The following is a 19,554-nucleotide window of genomic DNA, read 5'->3' as shown; positions in this document are numbered from 1 at the left end:
TATGATGATCACTGAATGTTGCTTTTTGTAATTTTGCAAATACTTCACTAAATGTTCTGTCGCTCTTAATGGAATTCTACGTCTCACGGTTGAGTTGGGGTGGGGAGGAAGATGATGTCTTTGGTTTATATATTTTGACATTTAATCAAAGGAGATCTCTCTTTTCATCAAACATTTTAATTTTGACATTATTCCTTTCATTTTACGTAATTAGATAATCTCTAACTCTAGACATTTTACCTAGGAACCTGCCCATCATTACTTCTGTTCTTTTGGGGAAATATTTTAATTATAGAAACATCATGAAGAGCATTTGTATTGACACAATAGAATCCGCCCCCACCCCATTTCTAGCCCAAATGGCATAAGCGAAAATTAAATTTCATGTAGGATTCTTGGAAGAAAGCATCAGATAACCAAACACTATGAGCAAAAAATTAATTTATTATATATATTCTCTAATAATTCATAATAGCTTCTCAGATTTTAAATGTCTTTCTGCTATTTCCAATGCTTAAAAATCATAATTTTAAAACATAAGTACTGATTTATATACATTGTGATCTTTCTCTCTCCCTCTTTCTTTCTTTCTCTCTTTCCTTCTCTCTCTCTCTTTCTTTCTTTCTCTCTCTCTTTTTAACTTCTAAGTATGAATGATATGGTCTCCAAGTATCTGCTTGGAAGGAAAGGGGAGAGGATTCATTGTTCTGCTCTAACACGGTTTTGCTGAGAGTTTAAAATTTCACATCATATACCTGGAGTTTCAACTATACGAAAAATAGCCAAATGTCATCACTTTCTTGTATATTTCTTTTACGTATATATATGTATAATATAAACAGAATACATCTGATTAGTACATTTCAACATTTCATCAATGTGACTTTTATCTCCTATTTTATATAAAATAACAAAATATACAGAGAGAAGAAAGGAGACATCTGTTCATCGTACACATAAAGTAAATAAAAGTTCATGTATGGCTTTGCAAAGGTAGATTATGATGTGACTTTCATATTTTATTTATTTAAAAGCATCTTGAGAGAACGTGTTAGTGTGCTTACGAGGGCGGCCATGGTGGTTGAATGTCGCGCCGAGAGTCCAACATTAGGATCCCCAGTGGTCTTTCCAGTGGCTGCCTCTGCAGCTTTCAGGAGACAAATGTAGTTTATGACCACTTCATTGATCTTCGCTACGATTTCCTGCCGCTGCGTTTCTGAGTTCACGACTTTAACTAATCGCATGCAAGCTTCCGTTAGGCAACAGAGCACTTGAAAGCTGGAGGTCATAGCTAGAAGCATCTCCTCTGGGCTTTTCTCGGCCATAGCCATTTTCCTACAGGCACTTCCCAACTGTCTGGACTCGATGGATAACAGTTGCTTGTACTGAGAAAGCGTAAGGTCATATGCCTCAGGGCGTGACTCCTCTCTCTTTCCCTTCGTTGCCCTGACGAGGCAGAGCAGCTCATTGGCATCATTTTGGGCTGCGAGGAACCCATCAGGCATTGCATATGTGCTCTCTTTTAGGGCATTTATTCTTGCAATCCGGGCATCAAAGGCCAGGTTGCTGAAGTCCGCATCATCTGGGCCACTCAGATCTTCCGCCCAGACCTTTAGCACTGAACCTCTGGTCAGCTCCCCTCCTTGCTTCTGAATGCCAACAGCCCGGGGTGGGCTGATTGGTTCTGGCATGGCTTGAGTCATCTGTGGTCGAAAGAGGCAAGAGACCCGGCGGGTGGCCTCTCCCTCCTCTTCATCCTCATCACCGTCTTCCTCCTGCCCTCGGTTCAGGAAGCAGTAGCTGAAAGGTCCCCGGCATCTCCAATTGCTGCCTTCCAGCTTGCGCAAGGGTAATGTCCTATACAGCTTTGAGTCTTTGTGAGCCACCGGGGACCTTCTGTGAACTTTTCCCTCAGAGCTAAAGAACATCGAGCTTTGGGAAAAACTTTTGGTGAGCTTCTTCCCCAGGGGGAGTTCTGCTCGCCTTTCTGAACTGGCCTCCTGTGCTTCTGTGATACCTGGACACTTTAAGCTGACCGCACCCTTGGTTCTCTCCTGGAAGGTCTCCAAACCTACAGATCCCGAGAGGATACTGCTGCTACGTCTCAGAGCCCTCTGGCTGGGGGGTGTTCCGAGGCTCCCCCCTCTCAGATCCAGTGGCCGCCAGTTCACAGCCTCTCCGTATGCCAGATTTGCTTGGGAGAAATCATTAGGGTCTTGATTTGGAATTGGCACCTTTGATTCCGAGTGAATGTTGGATGGTAGCAGGATGGGATCAGCTTCAGGATGTTGAGACCAAGCTGAAGGCATGCCTCCTCGTCTCTCCTTCCCAGGCTCTGTCAAAGCTACACTAGGGGTAGCAGAAAAACAGAGAGAATCATTAAGCATCTCATGGGTGGTCATTTTCACTGAACCTCTATGTGATGGTTGTCATTTCCCAAGGATGTATGCTAGAAGGGCTACAATTCGTCAGGATCACCCTCCTTTTCAAGGACCGCCTCCTGAGCTCTCCTAAGATTTCCATTTCAGTACATTTCAAGAAATACTAGGAATCTGCTATTTCCGAAACAACTCATTTATTTGGAATTGTCTAGCCATCACAATCATTTTCAGAAACAATGGCATTTCATGACTTCCTTGTCCCCAGTATTTACCTATCAGTGCTTAGACACATAATTAGAAAACACACATCCTAGACCTCCTAGACCTCCACTATTCCAACATATTTATGACATACAAGTTCATTTCAAGGGAGTTAGGTTAATCCTGGTATTAGTTACCTTTTTTTTTTTAAAGTGGTCTAATTTAATTAATGTGCACTAAATAAGGTCAACTTTTCAAGAGGACCCCAGGGGTTGGCCTGGTACGGGGTTTGAAGCAGAGACCCTGGGCGAGTTGCTCAACTTTTCTCAAAAAAGTGGTCATGTGAAGAACACATTTCCATCTCACAGAATTTTTGTGAGAAGAGGTAAGTTTGGTGAAAGCTCTTTGTAAACCACAAAAGATTAAACAGTGTGCTTAAAGGCCATTCAAAGACGGGTTTCCCAAGGCAGGTGACGCCAGTGGCGGGTGTCGTGAAAGCAGATAATCTTAAAAGGGGGGGAATGAAAGCGAACCAATGTAAGATCTCACTACCACCTACTGACCTAATACGGAAGAGATATTACTGATATACTCTGATATTTGAGAGTATGAAAGAACATCTGTTTTTGCCACGTGATGGCTGGCCAAGTGGATCGGTGAGAGGACTATGTCCCCACCAAGTTACAGCATGGTGTAGATGGACACAGAAGGTGACTGTGTTCTTGTTTCTCCCTGTGCCTATATCTTATTATTTCGCAGAAAACAAGGCAACTCGTCACGTGTACCCCGAAAGACTTCCTGACACCAAAGTGTGCCAGATACTTCAGAATATGTCTTTAAGAGAGTCTTACAGAGGAGGGAGGGATCTGTTAAGTATTGCTGAAAGGAAAACGGTCTTCCCAAGCCCCTTCCATCTCCCTGCAACCCCGCTCTATTATCCTTCCTTGCCTCTCAATAACGAAAGGGCAAAAGTAGAAATGTGAGGTGTTGAGAAGGAAATCAAACGTTTGTGACTCTACACAATACTGTCTTGCAACTAGAGACACTGCTGAGCATCGAGCGCTGCTGAAAATCTACATTTAGGATTTAGAAAAAAAATGATCGCTCCCTTCAGAGTTTGAAAGCAAGCACGGAGCAAGGTTCTAAAGAGCAAATGCCATTTCCACTGCTGTTCCAGATCTAGAAACTTCAGTATTGACTAAACACTGGGGGATCGATGAGGGACACTTAACCTGGCCATAGCTCTGCAACCTTTCAAAAACAATTCTAACTTTGACTTTTCGTCCAAACTTTATATTTTTAGGTTTGTCGTAAATCTGGTTTACAGGCTTCGGGCGTGCAGTGCAAAGCGATAAATCCATCATTGCTGTACCTGTGGTTTCCTTAATCTTGGGGAGCCGATGACATCCATCTCTCAAAGTGCCAAACAGGGGTTCCGCATTAATAGCTGTGTGCAGAGCGGGCACTGTCATCCGCGGACACATCCCTTCTGCCTGTGGGTGCAATTCCTTGAAGGTGGCGCCATGGTTGGGAAGCCCAGCGGCTCTCTCCTCCGCAGGAACATAACCCATGCCTTTCCCCGCAGTCTCGGGAATCAGGTGCTTCCCCATGGAGGGGCAGAGGGGGGACTCCACAGGTGTGGGACAGGTGCTGCTGCTACTGCCTGTGCCACAGCCTGCGTCCACCGAAGAGCCTTGAGAGCTCTGTAGAGAAAAATGGCACTCGCTTGGTAATGATGACATCCGCTTGGCCAGGTGGTAGTCACAAAGGCGGGCCACGCTCTCCTCCGCCTCAGGAAGCTTGGAAGGATGGTCACAGGTAGACGGGTCAGTATCCCCTGGGTCGTCTAAGTCTTTGGCTGAAGATACACAGGTCACGTCCGTTAAGAAGTGGTCCCGCTGGCCAAGTCCTGAAACCTCACCGGCTTCTCCATCAGGAGCCCCTTCATCCTTCTCTTCCACCTCCCTCGTCCCCAGACCGGAAGCTCTTGGAAATGTTATCCCGGTTGCCGCTTCCAATCCACTTTTCTCAGCCACTGCCCCCTCGGTGGCCACGTACCATCTTTGGCTGTCCTTGCGAAAGGCAGTTCTTTCCAGGTTAAAAGTGCTTAGGTGTTGTTGACTGTCCCTTGCAGACACAGTACCAAATTTACCTTTGGCGTCCTCCTCTGCCTCAGCTGTTTTGGTCCCCTGCTGTTTCTTCCCTGGCATGTTCCCACTAGGGGGTGCCTTCCCCTCCCCGTCGGCCAGCTTGCTTTTCCTTTTGCTGGTGCACGAGTATACCACCGACCCCATGTGCAGTTTGCTGAAATAGTCAGTGACCGACTTGGTCTCCATGGTTTCGGGCTCCATCTCCATGGGGTCTGGGTGAAGTATCTGCTTGGAAGGCACAACTTTGGGCGGGAGGTCAGTCACCGGACGGGCGGCCAGGGCGTGCGAGGACTTGGGAGGCAAGCCCCCAGCGGGGGGTTTGGAGGTGGGGAACTCTGTCTGCTCTTCTGCAAGGGGGTGGTAGCCTTCGTGAGCAGCCAAGAACATGCGGGAGAGGCTTTCTGACTGCTTCTGCGCTGTGGCCAGTTCAGAGCTCTCAGTCATTTCGGAAGAGTTAGTCTCATTGCCCGAGTCTGACGAAGACTCGGGACTATAAGCCCGCAAGATGGCTACACCTGCATGCCGTGAAAAACAAGAACCGATTAATGGAGGCGTCAGAGGCACTAGGAGACACGTAAGAAAATGGGACTCATTATTATTAAAAAAAAAAAAAAAACAACACACCAGAAACCAAAAACCAAAAACCAAGTTTCTCCCTTTTCAGTAAGGACTCTGAGTTTATTGCACAATTGTTCCAGAAATGGGGGGGGGGGGGGATGTGCTACATATTAAAAAAAAGTAACAAAGGAAACCACATACATGAAAACCCCACGATGGTAGTTTCTGCCCACTTATGAAATGGGACATGTGTGAAATGGACAACAGCACATAACAGGACTCCAAGGGTAAATGGCTTGAGAGGATGAAATGCAGGGTTATCAGTGAATAAATGTAACAATCGTGAAAGAACCTGAATTGTCACTGGTCTGCTGTTCCTCTGACACGGACAGAGCTTCTAGAGCTTCGAGTGTGGAAACCACGGTGTTACCCAGGCCCTTCTCACACTTCCCCTCGGCGCTGGTGGGCACAGCGTCAATGAGGGACACAGGGATCTCGTCATTTTGCAGACTCCTGCCTGGCTCCTTGTCCTCGAGGAAGGAGGCGGCCTGGCTCTGAGAGTCCTCCTCGTCTGAACTATCTCTGAAGCCAGGTGGGGGCGCGGCGATGGCCATGTTCAAGGAACGCAACAGGAAGTCATCCTCGTTGTCATCCCCTTCTGGAGGGGGCAGGGACGTGAGGTCAATGATGTCATCACTGGACCCAGACAGGTTGAGGATGGCCGGCTGGCTCATCGCTCCTACCACGAGGTCCTCCTCACAGCTCACCTCGTCCTCATCCTCCGCGTCATCGGTGTTCTCTGCGTAACAGATGTCGTGCAGGAGGGGTTCCTCTATCCCCTCGGCGGCCTCAAAGTGTTTCACGTCACCTATGTTTGCATAAACAGAATTTGCCACAAACTGGATGCTCTCCGCATCCGGGGCGAGATCCAGGCCCTTCATATCGTTGGCACCGCTGATGTAGAGATTCCTCTGCTTCTCCAGCAGTTCTGGGCTCTCCTCCAATAGTCTTTCGTAGCCAAGAGTCGGGGGATTCCTACCGTCATCCAAGGCAAGATCTCCGAAAATAAAGGACACTTTAGCTCCTCTCGGAGACTCCTGTGCTTTCTTCAGAGCGTCTGGTCCTGAGAGGGTCAACAGGGACCGCTGAGTGAGACTTCTATAGTCTGCCTCACACGGAGCATCTCCCGGCTGGGTCAGTGGCTGGTTGAGTTCATCTGGGTTATAGGTGTTGTCTAGATACAGGTGCCGGTGATCTTTGGGACACAAGGTGCCATCTGTAATATCAACCGTTTTCTGTTTTGAATCTATATATGTGATCTGGGCTTCTTGTTCCCCTTCGCCAATAAAGGTGGTCATCTGGGGTATACAGTTCCAATCTGGGCCAAGGAGGTTATGCTTTCCTTTATTTTCAGTTCCTAAAGAGAAAGAATCAGGCAAAGACACGTTACTGTGAGACCTGATTTCTTAATTTAATGGCTTGTAGCATCAGTTTTGTAAATACCGTTATTCAGCTTCCCAGATATGGTACCCGTCAATTTAGGCGTCAGGTGTAAGCATTTCTTGGTCATGAGAACCGACATTACCAAAATTGATCGCGCATGAGACACAACCGCTATTTGATCAAACAGAATACCATCCGAGAATAGGGAGCTACAGCTTAATCCCACGTGACTCTCGGTTCTATTATTATTAGACCTCATTTATGTCTGTGAATGTGAACATACAACGTGTCTTTAAAAATCCATAAAGGCGATAGTCTAATAGGCTGTTATTCCAGAAAATAGATTCTCCTTTTCGTTGTAAAGTGAGATCTAACGTTGCCCACTTTGTAGAGGAAGATGTTGGACTTTTTCCTTATCAAGTTAAGAGAAAGTCAAGGAGCCTGAGACTTCTGCCACACACTTTAGGAAATATTGTAATGATGATGTAATAATGTTATAATAAAAATGATCTAATATACACATAAAAATATAATGTAATCATATTGTAATGATAGCATAAAACCTCTATCTTGAGACTTTTTATATCCTAGTGGGTGTTAATATATTCACGTATAAACGTCAGCATGGATGCCTGTATGTGTGTGCGCACATGCATGCATGTACGATGCGTAAGTTGGGACGTCACAGGTAATGCACTCCTTTCTATTTTTTTTAAGGAGATTTTTTTAAATGTTTATTTCTTTACTTTGAGAGAGACAGAGAGCTCGAGCAGGGGAGGGGCTGAGAGAGAGGGAGATAGAGAATCCCAAGCAGGCTCCGTGCTGCTAGTGCATAGCCCAACGCGGGGCTCAATCTCATGAACCATGACGTCACGACCTGCTCTGAAACCAAGAGTAGGATGCTTAACCGACTGAGCCACCCAGGCACCCTGCCTCTCTGCTATTTGTAAACATAGTTAATAGTTTGGCTGATTTCAATTTTTATTTGGAGCACGAGAGCTCCTGAAGATTTGTTGGATGTTCCCGTGAATGAAAATTGCAAAACCCTAATTTAAAAATCATGGTTTTGTTTGTTCCTCAGGGGTCTCCCAATAGGGAATTTTGATGTGGCGAGTTTGCTCTGAAATTTAATAAGGAAATTTAATGAGGAAGTGTTAGGGCCGCATAATCTCCCATTAGTACCCTCAAATCGCCCCCTGGTCCAAGTTTGGATGATACTGACATCGAATGTACAAGGCATATGGGAAAAAAATCAGTTTTACTGGAGACGTTTTCACTCCCTTCGCCCCCCAGTTATACACAATAAACTCAATGCTGAATGTTGTTCCAAGTCATTTGCTAAATGCATTTATTTTCATGAATAGCAAGAAAGATATACTTTTGAAGGCACTGAGCTACACAAGAGCCCTATTTACGTGTTACCTTATAATAAATATTCCTATGGGGGTTCAGCATTGTTTTATGAACGATTTCGATTAGGACTGTGTGTAGGGGGTGTATGTGTGTGTGGACGCACACGCTCGTGTATGTCGGGAACGTAAATTGCTGGGAGAGGGATAGTAGTTTAGCGAAGCTGTGACAGGGCTCTAGGTTTAAACTTGTGGTTGGCAAAATTTGCCTGTAAAGGGGGGGCTAGGTAGTAGACGTTTTAGGTTTTGTGGGCCAAGTGCTCAGTTGAGCAACCATTCAACTCTGCCATGGGAACGCGAATGTAGCCATAGATGACGCATAAACAAATGCATGGAGTAGGTTGAATGGTGGCCTCTTCAAAGATATATCCACTCTGTGAGTATGACCTTCTTGGAAAAAAGAGCCTTTCCAAGTGTAATTCAATTATGGACCTTGAGAGGGGTTCATCCGGATTATCCGTGTGGGCCCTAAATCCAATGACAAGTGTCCCTATAGGAGAAAAGCAGAGGGAGATTTGGGCCCCACAGAAAAGCAGGGAAGGCCATGTAAAGATGGAAGAGGCAAGAAAAGGTTCTCCCCTTGGGACTTTGGAGGGGTATGGCTCTGCCACTGCCTAGATTTTGGATCAGTAGCCACCCAAACTGTGAGAGAATGAGTTCCTGTTATGTTAAGCCCCAGGGTTTGTGCCAATCTGTCACGGCAGCCCTAGGAAACAAATACAATGTGCATGGCGAGTACCAATAAAACTTTATTTATAAGAACAAGACTTGATCCATGAGCCATCGTTTGCCAACTTCTGCTTTAGTATAACATGAAAGCTGAATAGATCAGCAGGCTAAAACAAGTTGATAGATACTTACTCAGACCCTCCTAATGCACAGAGGTGCATAGATATGTGGGTTCAGGGACTTTGAAAGTAATCCAAGTAATCAAAGATTAATTTTCAAGATAGGGAAGAAACGCAGGCTTACTGTTCCTTGTTAGAGATCTTGACTAAGGTCTGATCAATTTGAGACAAGAAGAAAATACTCAATCTTGGCTTCCTTCTAGAAGGGTGTAGGGACTTGGCTTTTGGGATGATTTTAGAGACACAGAAGGATGTGGGTTAGGAACTGGGGTCTATACCAGGGCCTGGTTTCCCATAAAGCGGTGGGGGGGGGGGGTGCGGTGCGGACCAGGGATGAACTGGTCTAAACAGACTTCACGCTCTATACTTCTTGGGTCTCAGGGGGAGTTTCTGAAGAGGAGAGTGAATTTGCCACCATCAGAGGATGTGAATCCCCTAGCTATTTGGGGCACACGCCCTCACCCTCATTCTCAGTGTAGAGAATGGGGAGAGATTGCTGAAAGGTTGAAGTTCCATTCCTTCCCCATGGGGATAAGCTTTTGCCCCTCAAAATTTGATGAAACATTACATTGTGAGCCACTATAAACTGGACAGAACAGGAGCCCTTGTTCCTGTGACTGCTTTTGAAATGGTGGATTTAGTTTTCTTCATGCACCTGGACAATCTTAAGAGTCCATGAGGAAAAGGTTTGATTTTCAAGATAAACTCGCAGATTTGAAAATAGAAAGCCGAAAACTGGTTTTCCGAACAAAAGGATGGCGTTACCCCACTGAACTGATCTTCGCAATTTCCCAGGCCAGCGGTGAATTGTCCACAATCTCCTAGCTCAGTGAAAACGCGTGATCCCACAAATGTTCACCACCAACGCCAGCGCCCTCTCGCCACCACCTTTTGGTTCCTTCCCCGTCACTTTCACGCTCAAGTATTTCCACTCCCGCTTCCCTGCCAGTTGTTGACAGAAGTACTGGGCATCCTTCTGGGTGTGGTGCGGAACTTTCTTCCTAACCCTTTCCTTGCAAGCTAGGTTCCCAATTCCGATGTTACAACTGAGAAAACCCAGACATAGAGAAATAAAATAAAAGAAATAAATAAACAAAGAAACAGACAAACAAGCAAATAAATGACACTCCTAGGTGGGGCTGGATCACATCTAGTTATAATTCGAAGTTGCCTTCTGGTATGCTTTGTCTACCTCTCTCTGTTTCTCTCAGGTTTCCCTTTTCCTATGAGTGTTTCCACCTGACCAGCCATCATCACAAACTGGGCACAAATCTGTTGGGTTGCGTGTGTCTATCAATAACCTGCAATATATTTACGGAATAATCATTTATGTTTTCTGCTAAGGCTACAGGTGAGAGGATTTTCCTTCCCCCCTCTCTCTTTCAGAAACAGTGACAATGGAATTTGTTCTTAAGAATTTCCCTTTCTTTTAAAAGAAACCCTGATTATAATTTTTTTTAATGTTTATTTATTTTTGAGGGAGAGAGAGCACAAGTGGAGGAGGGGCAGAGGGAGGGTGGGCGGACAGAGGGATCCGAAGCGGGCTTCATGATGACAGCAGCGAGTCCGATGTGGGGCTCGAACTCACGAACTGCAAGATCATGACCTGAGCCAAAGTCGGGCGCTCAACCGACTGAGCCACCCAGGAGCCCCATGATTCTAAGTTTGTCATGGGTCAGCAGCTCTGGTTTGAATGCTAGTGTCTGTCCATCAGCCACATTTACTGGGTGTCCACTGTAGATGTAGGAAAATAATCAGACACTAAAGAAAAAAAAATCTAAAACAAATGAAAACCACCCACCCTCAAAGCAACCCTTAACACTGCAGCCCTCCTTGTCCTCACTCATGAGCTATCTCATCCTGTCAAGTGGCTGAACTTGTCTGAGGCCTTTGCCATCTTCCTGCTCCCCCTACAGAGCTAAGGTGGCTGCTGGGGTCCCATGTACAGGCCCAAGTCCAAGTGCTGGGTGATATCCAAGTCCTGTTGGTAGAGCTCCCAGGATCCCGGATGTAAGTCTGATGTAGGAGGAGGTGCCCAGACACTGAGGCCTAGGGCCCCTTAAGGAGGGACAAGCCCTAAAGGTGGGGGCTCGTAACTCCTGCTGGGCATCCTGTCATTAGTTCTCTGCATCCTGACTTCTGTAAGAGCGAGGCAGTGAAAACTCAGTCATAAAGACAGATGTTTACTCCCTTCAGAATAAGAAAATCACTGCCTTTGAAACATATTCCCCAGCACTTCTGAGTGATGTGTAAAATATGATGGAAAAATCGACATTTTCATTTAAAACATTAGACCATATCAGAATTATCTGAAGGCTTTTGCATTACATTTGGACACTAAATTTTTGTAGGAGTACCATTTTAACTTTTCAAGATACATCCTTATTGTTGTCAGGTGGGGTGGGGGAGGGGAGGGTCAGTGCTTCGTGAGTTCAGGAAGAGAGTACCTGTTTCCTGGGTCCCTGTGTTTTTCTTATTGGCCATGTTAAATATTGACCTCCTGGAATCCACAAGTAGCCGGTAGTAGCCAGCAGTTAAGCAGGCCAGGTTCATGGCATCTGATGATTCCATCAGCAGCGTGATGGGCTATGCAAAAGAGAATATTTTGGTTAAAGCCATCCCTCCTCAATAAGCTCCCTCAGGTGACAACACTTGGATTCGTGCTTATGAAATGTAACAAAGAAAGTTACCGCGCAATCATGTCATCGGACAAACACGAAAGGTCAGAAGTCACGCCGAGAGCCTTACTGGAAAACATTTAGGTGACACCATCTTGAAAACACATGCATTTTGAATCTTTTCAAGTAATATGGGAATGGGAGGAAAAAAGGTAACATTGGTTTCGTTTCCAAATAGTTAACATTTTAAAACTTGATAGTTAAGGAGTCAGTTACCAAATGTGAACCCATGATCTGGGAGCAAAAAAAAAAAAAAAAAAAAATCACAGGAAGATTAAGTTGGGGTTCATAGTGAAAATTAGTGTTGAAAAGAAGTAAAAATTCCAGCGGAAATTACTTCTAAGACTGAACGAAAAGTGACAAAAAGGTCCAGGAAAAGGATGCTTATAAAAGATACTGCAAATTCACAGGAGAGGAAAACAGAGGTGGGAGTTAAGAAAAGGCCTTGCTAAAACCTTTTGGAAACAATGAGGTTCTCATGTAATTGGAGAGGAGTCCTGGGCATATGGTGAAGGAAGTGTTCAGCTGAAGCATTCATTCTCGTTGAATTAGAAAGGATGACCGACTGGTCTGTTCTTGTTGAAAGAGAGAGAACTTGAGAGAGGAACAAGGGAGCAAGACAAAAGCCGACACCCAGAGAGACACAGAAACGTCCGTGACTGGCTCTTGCTTTCATTCCCAGGTAGAGGATCCTGGCCAGGTCTGATGGCCCTGGCTATGGAATCTAACTTCCCACGAAAAGCCCACATACTACGTGATGAACTGCCTTCTCTTTCCATTTCAGGTGAGGTCTCCCCTCAAGGCACCCCACAATTCTTTCATGTAAGCAGGAAACCACCGGTAGGGTCTTGCCACCTACTTCCGTCGGGCCAGATTATCCCGTTATCAGGTATGTGATGACTGCATCCAATTCACTCTTTCTCCTACTTTTTTTCCACGGGGGGCGGGGCATTGTTCTTAGCATCTTTGCTCGCAGACGGGGCCAGGCATTCCAAATCTGTTCTTGCACTTCCACTGTTATGGAGTCAACCGGAGACCTGGAGTCAGCCCATGAAATGCCACGAGCCGTGGCCACCATGTCTGAGCTCCATACTCTCCCTTCCATGGTCACTTCTTCCTGCTGCAGAGGACACTGAGGCTTTTCAGTTTGCTGCGTAGACAGAGCCCTGGTGGGAGTGGGTCCTCCCTGCCTGTTCTCACAGCACTCCCCCTGGTCCACGCCCCTTCCTTTTCTCCATGGAAACACAGCCACGTTACCGTGGCCCAAATCCAATGACTTGTCTACTACTGGGACAAGAAGGTAGGGACAGGGGACCCGGATTATTTCCTACCAATGTCCTGTTTCTGGAATAAAGTTCTCCCCTTTGACGACAATCTCAAATTATTATTTTAAATGGAATGGCCATGACATTCATAGGGCCCGATGTGCTGTCGGTACTAATTGCTACACCACAAAAAGACAGACTGACTGAAATACTCAGCTTTTCCCAAAGAATAAACACATACGGACTCAATCTGACAAAAGGGAATGGGAGTTCTAAATAAAGTTGGGAAAAATCTCCCTGACTCTCTGTACATGAATATTCTAGAAGGTTAGCAGGGAAAAATCTCCCCATTCTCTGTGATTCATGTACTCTGTCCTCAAATCACACAGCTCTTTACTGAGGGCTGGAGCCCTCAGGCCTGGGTTGGGTGGATTTTCGTCCCTCCCAACCCACCCCCTACCGCCCCTGCCACCCCTCACCTTGTCACATTTCTGACCCTTTGCACACACTGAAATTTTGACTGCTTTGTAAATATCAGCGGTGTTGTCACAAATGAGCTGCTCAGATCGAGGCCCTGTGTCAACATCTGAAAGACTTACCTTCACATCCAACACATGGAGCTCTACCCTCACCAAGCTTTCTTCCTCGGTAAACATCTCGATCCTGTTGACGTGGCTGAAGTCAGCTAAAAGAGCCACCAGATTGGTTTTGGTGTTTATGACATGGCTTATGCCATATCGGGGCCCCACCAGAAGAGTCACTTCTGAGCGCTTTTCTGCCTGCTGAGAGATAGTGACAAAAATATAAAAGTTCTAGACCTCTAAAGCACCACGCAGAGTTGAACCTGAGAATCTGTTCTTACAAGATTACATTTTCTTTAGACAGGATTTTTCGGTGATATTGCACCAAATCATCCAATTAGAAGAACCAGACATTATGATTGCATCGACACTCTGCTAAATTATGAATAATGTAGAAAGCAAATGTTATCATAGCGCATATTTTCGTAATCATGAGACACTTCTAGAAACGGGGATTTTTTTTTTTTCATTTTTAATGGGAAAGCAACTTCTGGCCCAATGATTTAAAAGAAGGCCATTGTTAGCGTGCATGAATTCTCTCGGTTCTTCAGGTTTCTTTTTCTAGGGCATTCTGCAGCGGCGTTATCTGGTTTAACATTTCTTCTCATAGTTTCAGACTGTGGTGCAGTCGATTAGAAATGAAGGCTGGAAACGATTCACAGCTGATTTGCTTTTGTCATCAAAGGCAGCTCATCCAAGACAGCCTATGGCAGTGACATTTTGCAGGCTTCTGTGGCTTCCAAGAGAAAGCAAGAAAAAGCAATTACCACTAATGTTGCCTTGAACACACGACCCCCGTACAGTCGAAGATCACTGAGGAACTTGAGATAATGGACCTTGGCTTGCAGTGCAGAGAGCTGGGGAGAGAAAAGAAACCTCAGGTGTTAATTCCATTGGGGGTGGGTCTGTTTCTGCTGGAGACCAGCTAAAAACAAGGACAAACCCTGATGCTTTTACTACCAACAGATGGGGTGAGACAAGGCCTCTTCATAAGGAGTCAAAGTAAATTGCTGTGTATTTGGTTTCATGAGAAAGGGCTGCAACAAGAAATCCAGATTAAAACCTTTTTATGTGGGGGAGAAGGCATTGGCGGTGGGGTGGTAGTGAGGGGAGCATGGGTCATGAGCATGGACATACTGGGCCAGGGTGCTCAACGAATGAAAACAAGATGGTAAGTTTTCCCACCGAACCATCGGTCATCGGGGACTCCAAGAGCCCAGTGGTGCTTTCCAATCGCGGGTAGGGACGGGGCGGGCTGCGTCCAGGAGACTCACCTGTACACAGAGTTTGGGGGAGCCGTTTTGAACACATCATAAAAAAAGTGCTGGATTGTAGGGGTGACTGGATGGCTCAGTCGGTCGAGTGACCACCTTCGGCTCAGGTCATGATCTCATAGTTTGTGAGTTCGAGCCCTGCGTTGGGCTCTGTGCTGGCAGCTCGGAGCCTGGAGCCTGCTTCGGATTTTGTGTCTCCCTCTCTGTCTGCCTCACCCCCGCTCGTGCTCTCTCTCTCTCTCTCTCTCTCTCTCTCTCTCAGTCTCTCAAAAAATAAAATAAAACGTTAAAAAAATTTTTTAAAAATACTGGAATATTAACTATACCAAAATGCACTACCCTTCATGCAATTGTTAGCACTGTTCAGTCATCCTACTTCCTTCAAAAGCCCAAAGCATTTTGCAAATCGATTTGAAAGCAAACCACTTATCTTGGCTAGAAAAACTGACCTTTATAGAAAAACAGTGATGAGTAGATCTTAGAGCAGTTATCCCAATTATTACAAAACCAGTGGGCCATGCATGAAAAAAATCATATCAAGCCAATTAAAAAAAAATTAGCTTTGGGCCAATCAGAACAGAAATTTAAAAAAATCTTTCGGGTTTAAGTTTATTTATTTAGTCATCTCTACACCCGACGGGGGGCTCGAAATCACAACCCCGAGATCAAGAGCCTCATGTTCTACCGACTGATCCACGCCGTCCAGCTATATTTCCGTGAGCGGAATGATCACAGAAACGAGGAAGTAAGGCGATGGTGGCTGATAGTGTGTCGAACCTGATTTTACCTTTTAAAAAGCCATGGGGTGAGGAGGGAACAGAAATAAGTACGTTTCAGCCAGTAAAAATGACTTATCAGAGTTACCCACGTTTCTATGGCCAGTATCAATTGTTCAGTGTTCTGGGTTGGTTTCCCTGCTTCCAGTTTTATAAGGCCAGTATTTTAAGGTTCCTCTTTCTGGTTCTTGAAACCTTTTGCTTTCGATTCCCTATGAACATAACTCTCTATTCTGACCAACAATCTATTTGAACGTGGCCTTTGTGTTTCTTCTCATTAAAAAAAAAAAAAAAAAAAAGGGACGGCGATTTTAACAGTAATGATGGTGAATGGTAGAAATAATTTTATCTTCCCTTCAAAAGTAAGATTTAATTCAGTGGTTGTCAACCAGGGCCGATCTTGTTCCCCAGGGCACATTTGGCAATGTCTGAAGACATTTTTCTTTGACATAATCGAGGGCATCTTGGGGGCAGAGAGCAGGGATCAGCTGAATACCACACAATGCGCCGGAACCGCCCCCCCTCCCGGCAAAGAATGATTCCAAATGCCAACAGTGGTGTCTGGTCACAAGGACCCTTGCTGCCTGCTGTGCATTTAAGCTGGTCTGCGTGGTAAGCGGGAGCCTGATGGGATGGGAACTTGCAATCCTATTCTCTAATCACAAGGTCTCAGTGGCTATGCAAGGTTCTCTTGCACGCGCACGTGAATGTGCACACACTCGGTACAAGAAGGAGTCCGTAGCTTACAAGAAATAAATACGTTTCCAGAAGAACACTTAGTTGTCACTAGTCTTAGAAACAGGTTAATAGTCAAAAAAAGGGGGGGGGGGGGCTGGGGTTACACAGTGTTACTGCTTCTGAAAAAGTGGTACTAAGTATTTTATTCACGGGCTAATTTTAAACATTTTTAAAAATGCATGCAAGCCTTTCTCTTTAAAATCCATTTTCTATTAAGATGCAAATGTGATACCTTTTTACCCGGTGGTACCAAGTTTTGATTTGCTTTGACAAGGTGTGAAAGTGCTTTCTTTATGTTCTTCTCTTTCATGCTTTGCAGCACAGCAGAGGGAAGAAAAGTCTCTAATCCCCATTCTTTTCTGCAATAAAGAGCAGATCTTTAATTTCACATTCTTGTGATGATTAGTTATCTAAGGCAAAATGGCGCTCTGATGTTCGATGGAACAAATGAACTCGGGGAAAGGCAGGAAATGGAGATAGGTGCCCGATTAGGGAGGCAACTTTGAATTTACACTCAGGAAACATACTATCTGATCATTAGTACATCTGTTTGCATTCTAAAGGAAACGTATTCTTCCCTTTCCAGAGAGAATGCGTTTGGGACCAATGGGAACTGAAGAGACAATTTATCCAACCCACCTCTGAGTCTCGTTGAATTCATTCACATCTCCGAGTATGTAGTTCCAATACTATTTCTCTCCATTCCTTTGTCTTTTGCTCCCTGTCTGCCCACACTGTGGCTTTGTCTCTTCACTTAGAAGGGCCCGTGCAACCCCTTCATGCCCCCAAACCATTCTGCCCTCCCCTTCTCCTTCACCAACGGCTACTTCACTAGAAACACACACTTCTCTCCCGGCCAGAAGATCTGGCTCCTTCAATCAACATTTCTTGCTGCGTGTGTGTGTGTGTGTGTGTGTGTGAACGAGGAGTGCCTCTGGTGTGGCATCAGGGTGGGGTTCGTGATCCTTAAGTATGTGTGGCAGTGGTGGGGAGGCGCAAACATCACAAATAGGGGTGGATATACAAGAAAAACAGATAAAACTGGGCTGATATATGTGCGCAGAGGTCTTATTTCCCCAGCAATGACTACAACCCTACCCCAACAAGTTTCCATATTTTGAACTCTACAAACTCTATCCGGATTGGTCATGTGCCCAACCAGTGTCTCCTAAGTTATGAAGATCTTCAAGAAGGTTTAGTTATTTCTCCTACTCCAGATCCTCTCCAGAGAAGGGTAGGAAGACAGCCTTCCCCCACTTGATCAATCATGATGATGGTGTTTTTCATGATCACCGTTTCTTCCTCCTCCTCCCCCTCTTCCACTTGTATTTATTATTTCTCCCCATCATCTGGCACTCCTTCTGGGGTGCCTGGGAATTCTGCTTGTATCATTATTTTAGATCATTACTTTTCATATCTGTATAATCAGACCACACGTTCTTTGATGCTGAGGATTATAATTTATACTTACTCGAACTTTCTACCGTCCTAGTGTGAATACCACACAAAACGCTCAGTGAACAGTTGTCCGGTGAGTGGACTGATTAGTGAGAACCTTATTGTGGACTCTGTAAGATTCTTCCTCAAGCCAGTTATCTCTGGGAGGCTTCTGACTGTACCATATTCAAACTGGTAAAACGTGCGTACAGGCAACGGGAAGAGAAAGGCATCTAAGTTGTCTGAAAACCGTGTCAAGTTGGACACACCACCTTTTCATATGGAAGCCAGTATCGTCCACCCCCGCGAAACATAAGGAAGGGGAACGGAGGGACTGAATGTGTCCGACTGAGCGGAAGACCTCTTTGTGGGCGGAGTCTCTCTCAGGAGACAGTCATGGCCTGTGTGGCAAGAGGTAAGGCATCTGTGAAAAAGACTGGATGGAGAATGGAAGGCCTGAGGCTCTCAAATCGCACACAAGGATCTGTCCCTCGGCGTAGACAGGAGAACCGAGACTTTTGAGAACAGTGGCCTTGGAATCAGCAAACCGGGGCTCTGATCCTCCCCAACATGGGCTCCTGAACTCATTGGGAAGAAGCCATTCTGCTCCCTGGTGGGTCCACCTGGCACCTTGGGAAGTTAGAAAGGCTTAATAGGCAGCCCATGGGAAGCTTCTTTGGAAGGTGGGATTTCAATTAGCTTGCATATCACTTGTGTAGGCGGAGAGGGCTCTAGGGCTTTGAGTGTTACGTGGAGATGTGGCTTCGGTCCTGCCACGAACTTTGAAATAGGAGCGTTCCTCTCTCTTAGCATTAGAGCGGCCATGATTAAGAGAGCAGCTTGGCTGCTCTCGGCTTCTGAGCCACCTGCCAACGGGAAGCATACGGACAGGGCGACAGAGGGCTCTCTTTGAAAGGATGACCCTTCAATAGACCTGAGGGCAACACGACTGCCTTTTTCTAACAGGGAATCTTCTCTGGCCAACATTCGAATCGTGAAACAAAATTTGATTGTATGGCATCCTTTCCCGCGGCCACATTTCTTTACCACAGATACCATCCTTCCTGATTACGGCTAAGAGCATTACTTTCATACCGTATCTTAGCAATCTAAAGCAATCTCAGGTTACGCAGGCCGCAGTCTTAACACAGGTGCTTCTACTGATCACACGACCTATAGCACAAGATGGAGTCCCACTGCCTGGGTTCGAATCCAGGCCCCTCTAGTTAGCAGCTGTGTGACTTGGGCAGGTTCCTTAGTCATTATGTGCCTGGGTTTGCTCATCTGTAAAATACAGCTAAAATCCTACTGATCTCCTAGGGATGTCGTGAGAATTAAAGAGCTTAATGTCTGAGAAGCACGGAGACCAAAGCTTGGCTTGGAATCAAGTCCGTTTAGGAATTTTAAAACGTACGCTTTGCTTTCAATCTGGTCCTCATTTTAAACAATTCTCTAAAGGTGGGTTATGTAAGAAATGGATCTCTTCCACCAAAAATGAACATGACGTTCATATATTTTGCCCATGTTTATAACAAATGCCCTGCCACGAGCAGGATCAATTTTGGAAATCGAGACATGCATCGAAAATACACTTGGGCGTTACGGAGGCAGTATCTTTGTGCCTGAAATGGCTCCGAGAGCCAACACTTACTCGATGTATTTGAGGGAGATTTTCTGTGTTTGCTTGGTGGTGACGGTTGCGATGTACATTTGCAAGGCTGCCAGCCGCAGGGCTATGTCGTATTTCAGCTCCGGCCCAAATCGCTCCTGAACCACGTCGTTACAACTCTACAAAAGAGACCAGCAGAGGGCGCA

General features: G+C 45.5%; 1 protein-coding gene across 7 annotated transcripts in view; it reads right to left on the bottom strand.

Moving 5' to 3' along the window:
- Positions 1 to 577: 577 nt before the first annotated feature.
- The window catches only part of FRMPD4 (FERM and PDZ domain containing 4), a 688,829-nt gene continuing 669,852 nt past the window's right edge, over positions 578 to 19,554 (bottom strand). For 5 of the 7 annotated variants that reach the window (XM_053202065.1, XM_053202066.1, XM_053202068.1 and 2 more), the window contains 8 exons: positions 19,391 to 19,527; positions 16,535 to 16,661; positions 14,282 to 14,371; positions 13,533 to 13,715; positions 11,438 to 11,576; positions 5,643 to 6,707; positions 3,955 to 5,247; positions 578 to 2,344 (listed from right to left, as the gene is read on the bottom strand). In XM_053202065.1, the coding sequence (XP_053058040.1) occupies positions 1,020 to 2,344; positions 3,955 to 5,247; positions 5,643 to 6,707; positions 11,438 to 11,576; positions 13,533 to 13,715; positions 14,282 to 14,371; positions 16,535 to 16,661; positions 19,391 to 19,527 (4,359 nt within the window). In that variant the 3' untranslated portion in view covers positions 578 to 1,019. Of the gene's footprint in view, positions 2,350 to 3,954; positions 5,248 to 5,642; positions 6,708 to 11,437; positions 11,577 to 13,532; positions 13,716 to 14,281; positions 14,372 to 16,534; positions 16,662 to 19,390; positions 19,528 to 19,554 lie in introns of all 7 variants that reach the window. The other 2 variants (XM_053202067.1, XM_053202069.1) reach the window with 2 other exon arrangements.

This window comes from Acinonyx jubatus, chromosome X (assembly GCF_027475565.1).
Source record: "Acinonyx jubatus isolate Ajub_Pintada_27869175 chromosome X, VMU_Ajub_asm_v1.0, whole genome shotgun sequence".
Taxonomy (NCBI): domain Eukaryota; kingdom Metazoa; phylum Chordata; class Mammalia; order Carnivora; family Felidae; genus Acinonyx; species Acinonyx jubatus.
The sequence above is the reverse complement of the archived record's forward strand: the minus strand, read 5'-3'. Positions and strand labels throughout refer to the sequence as shown.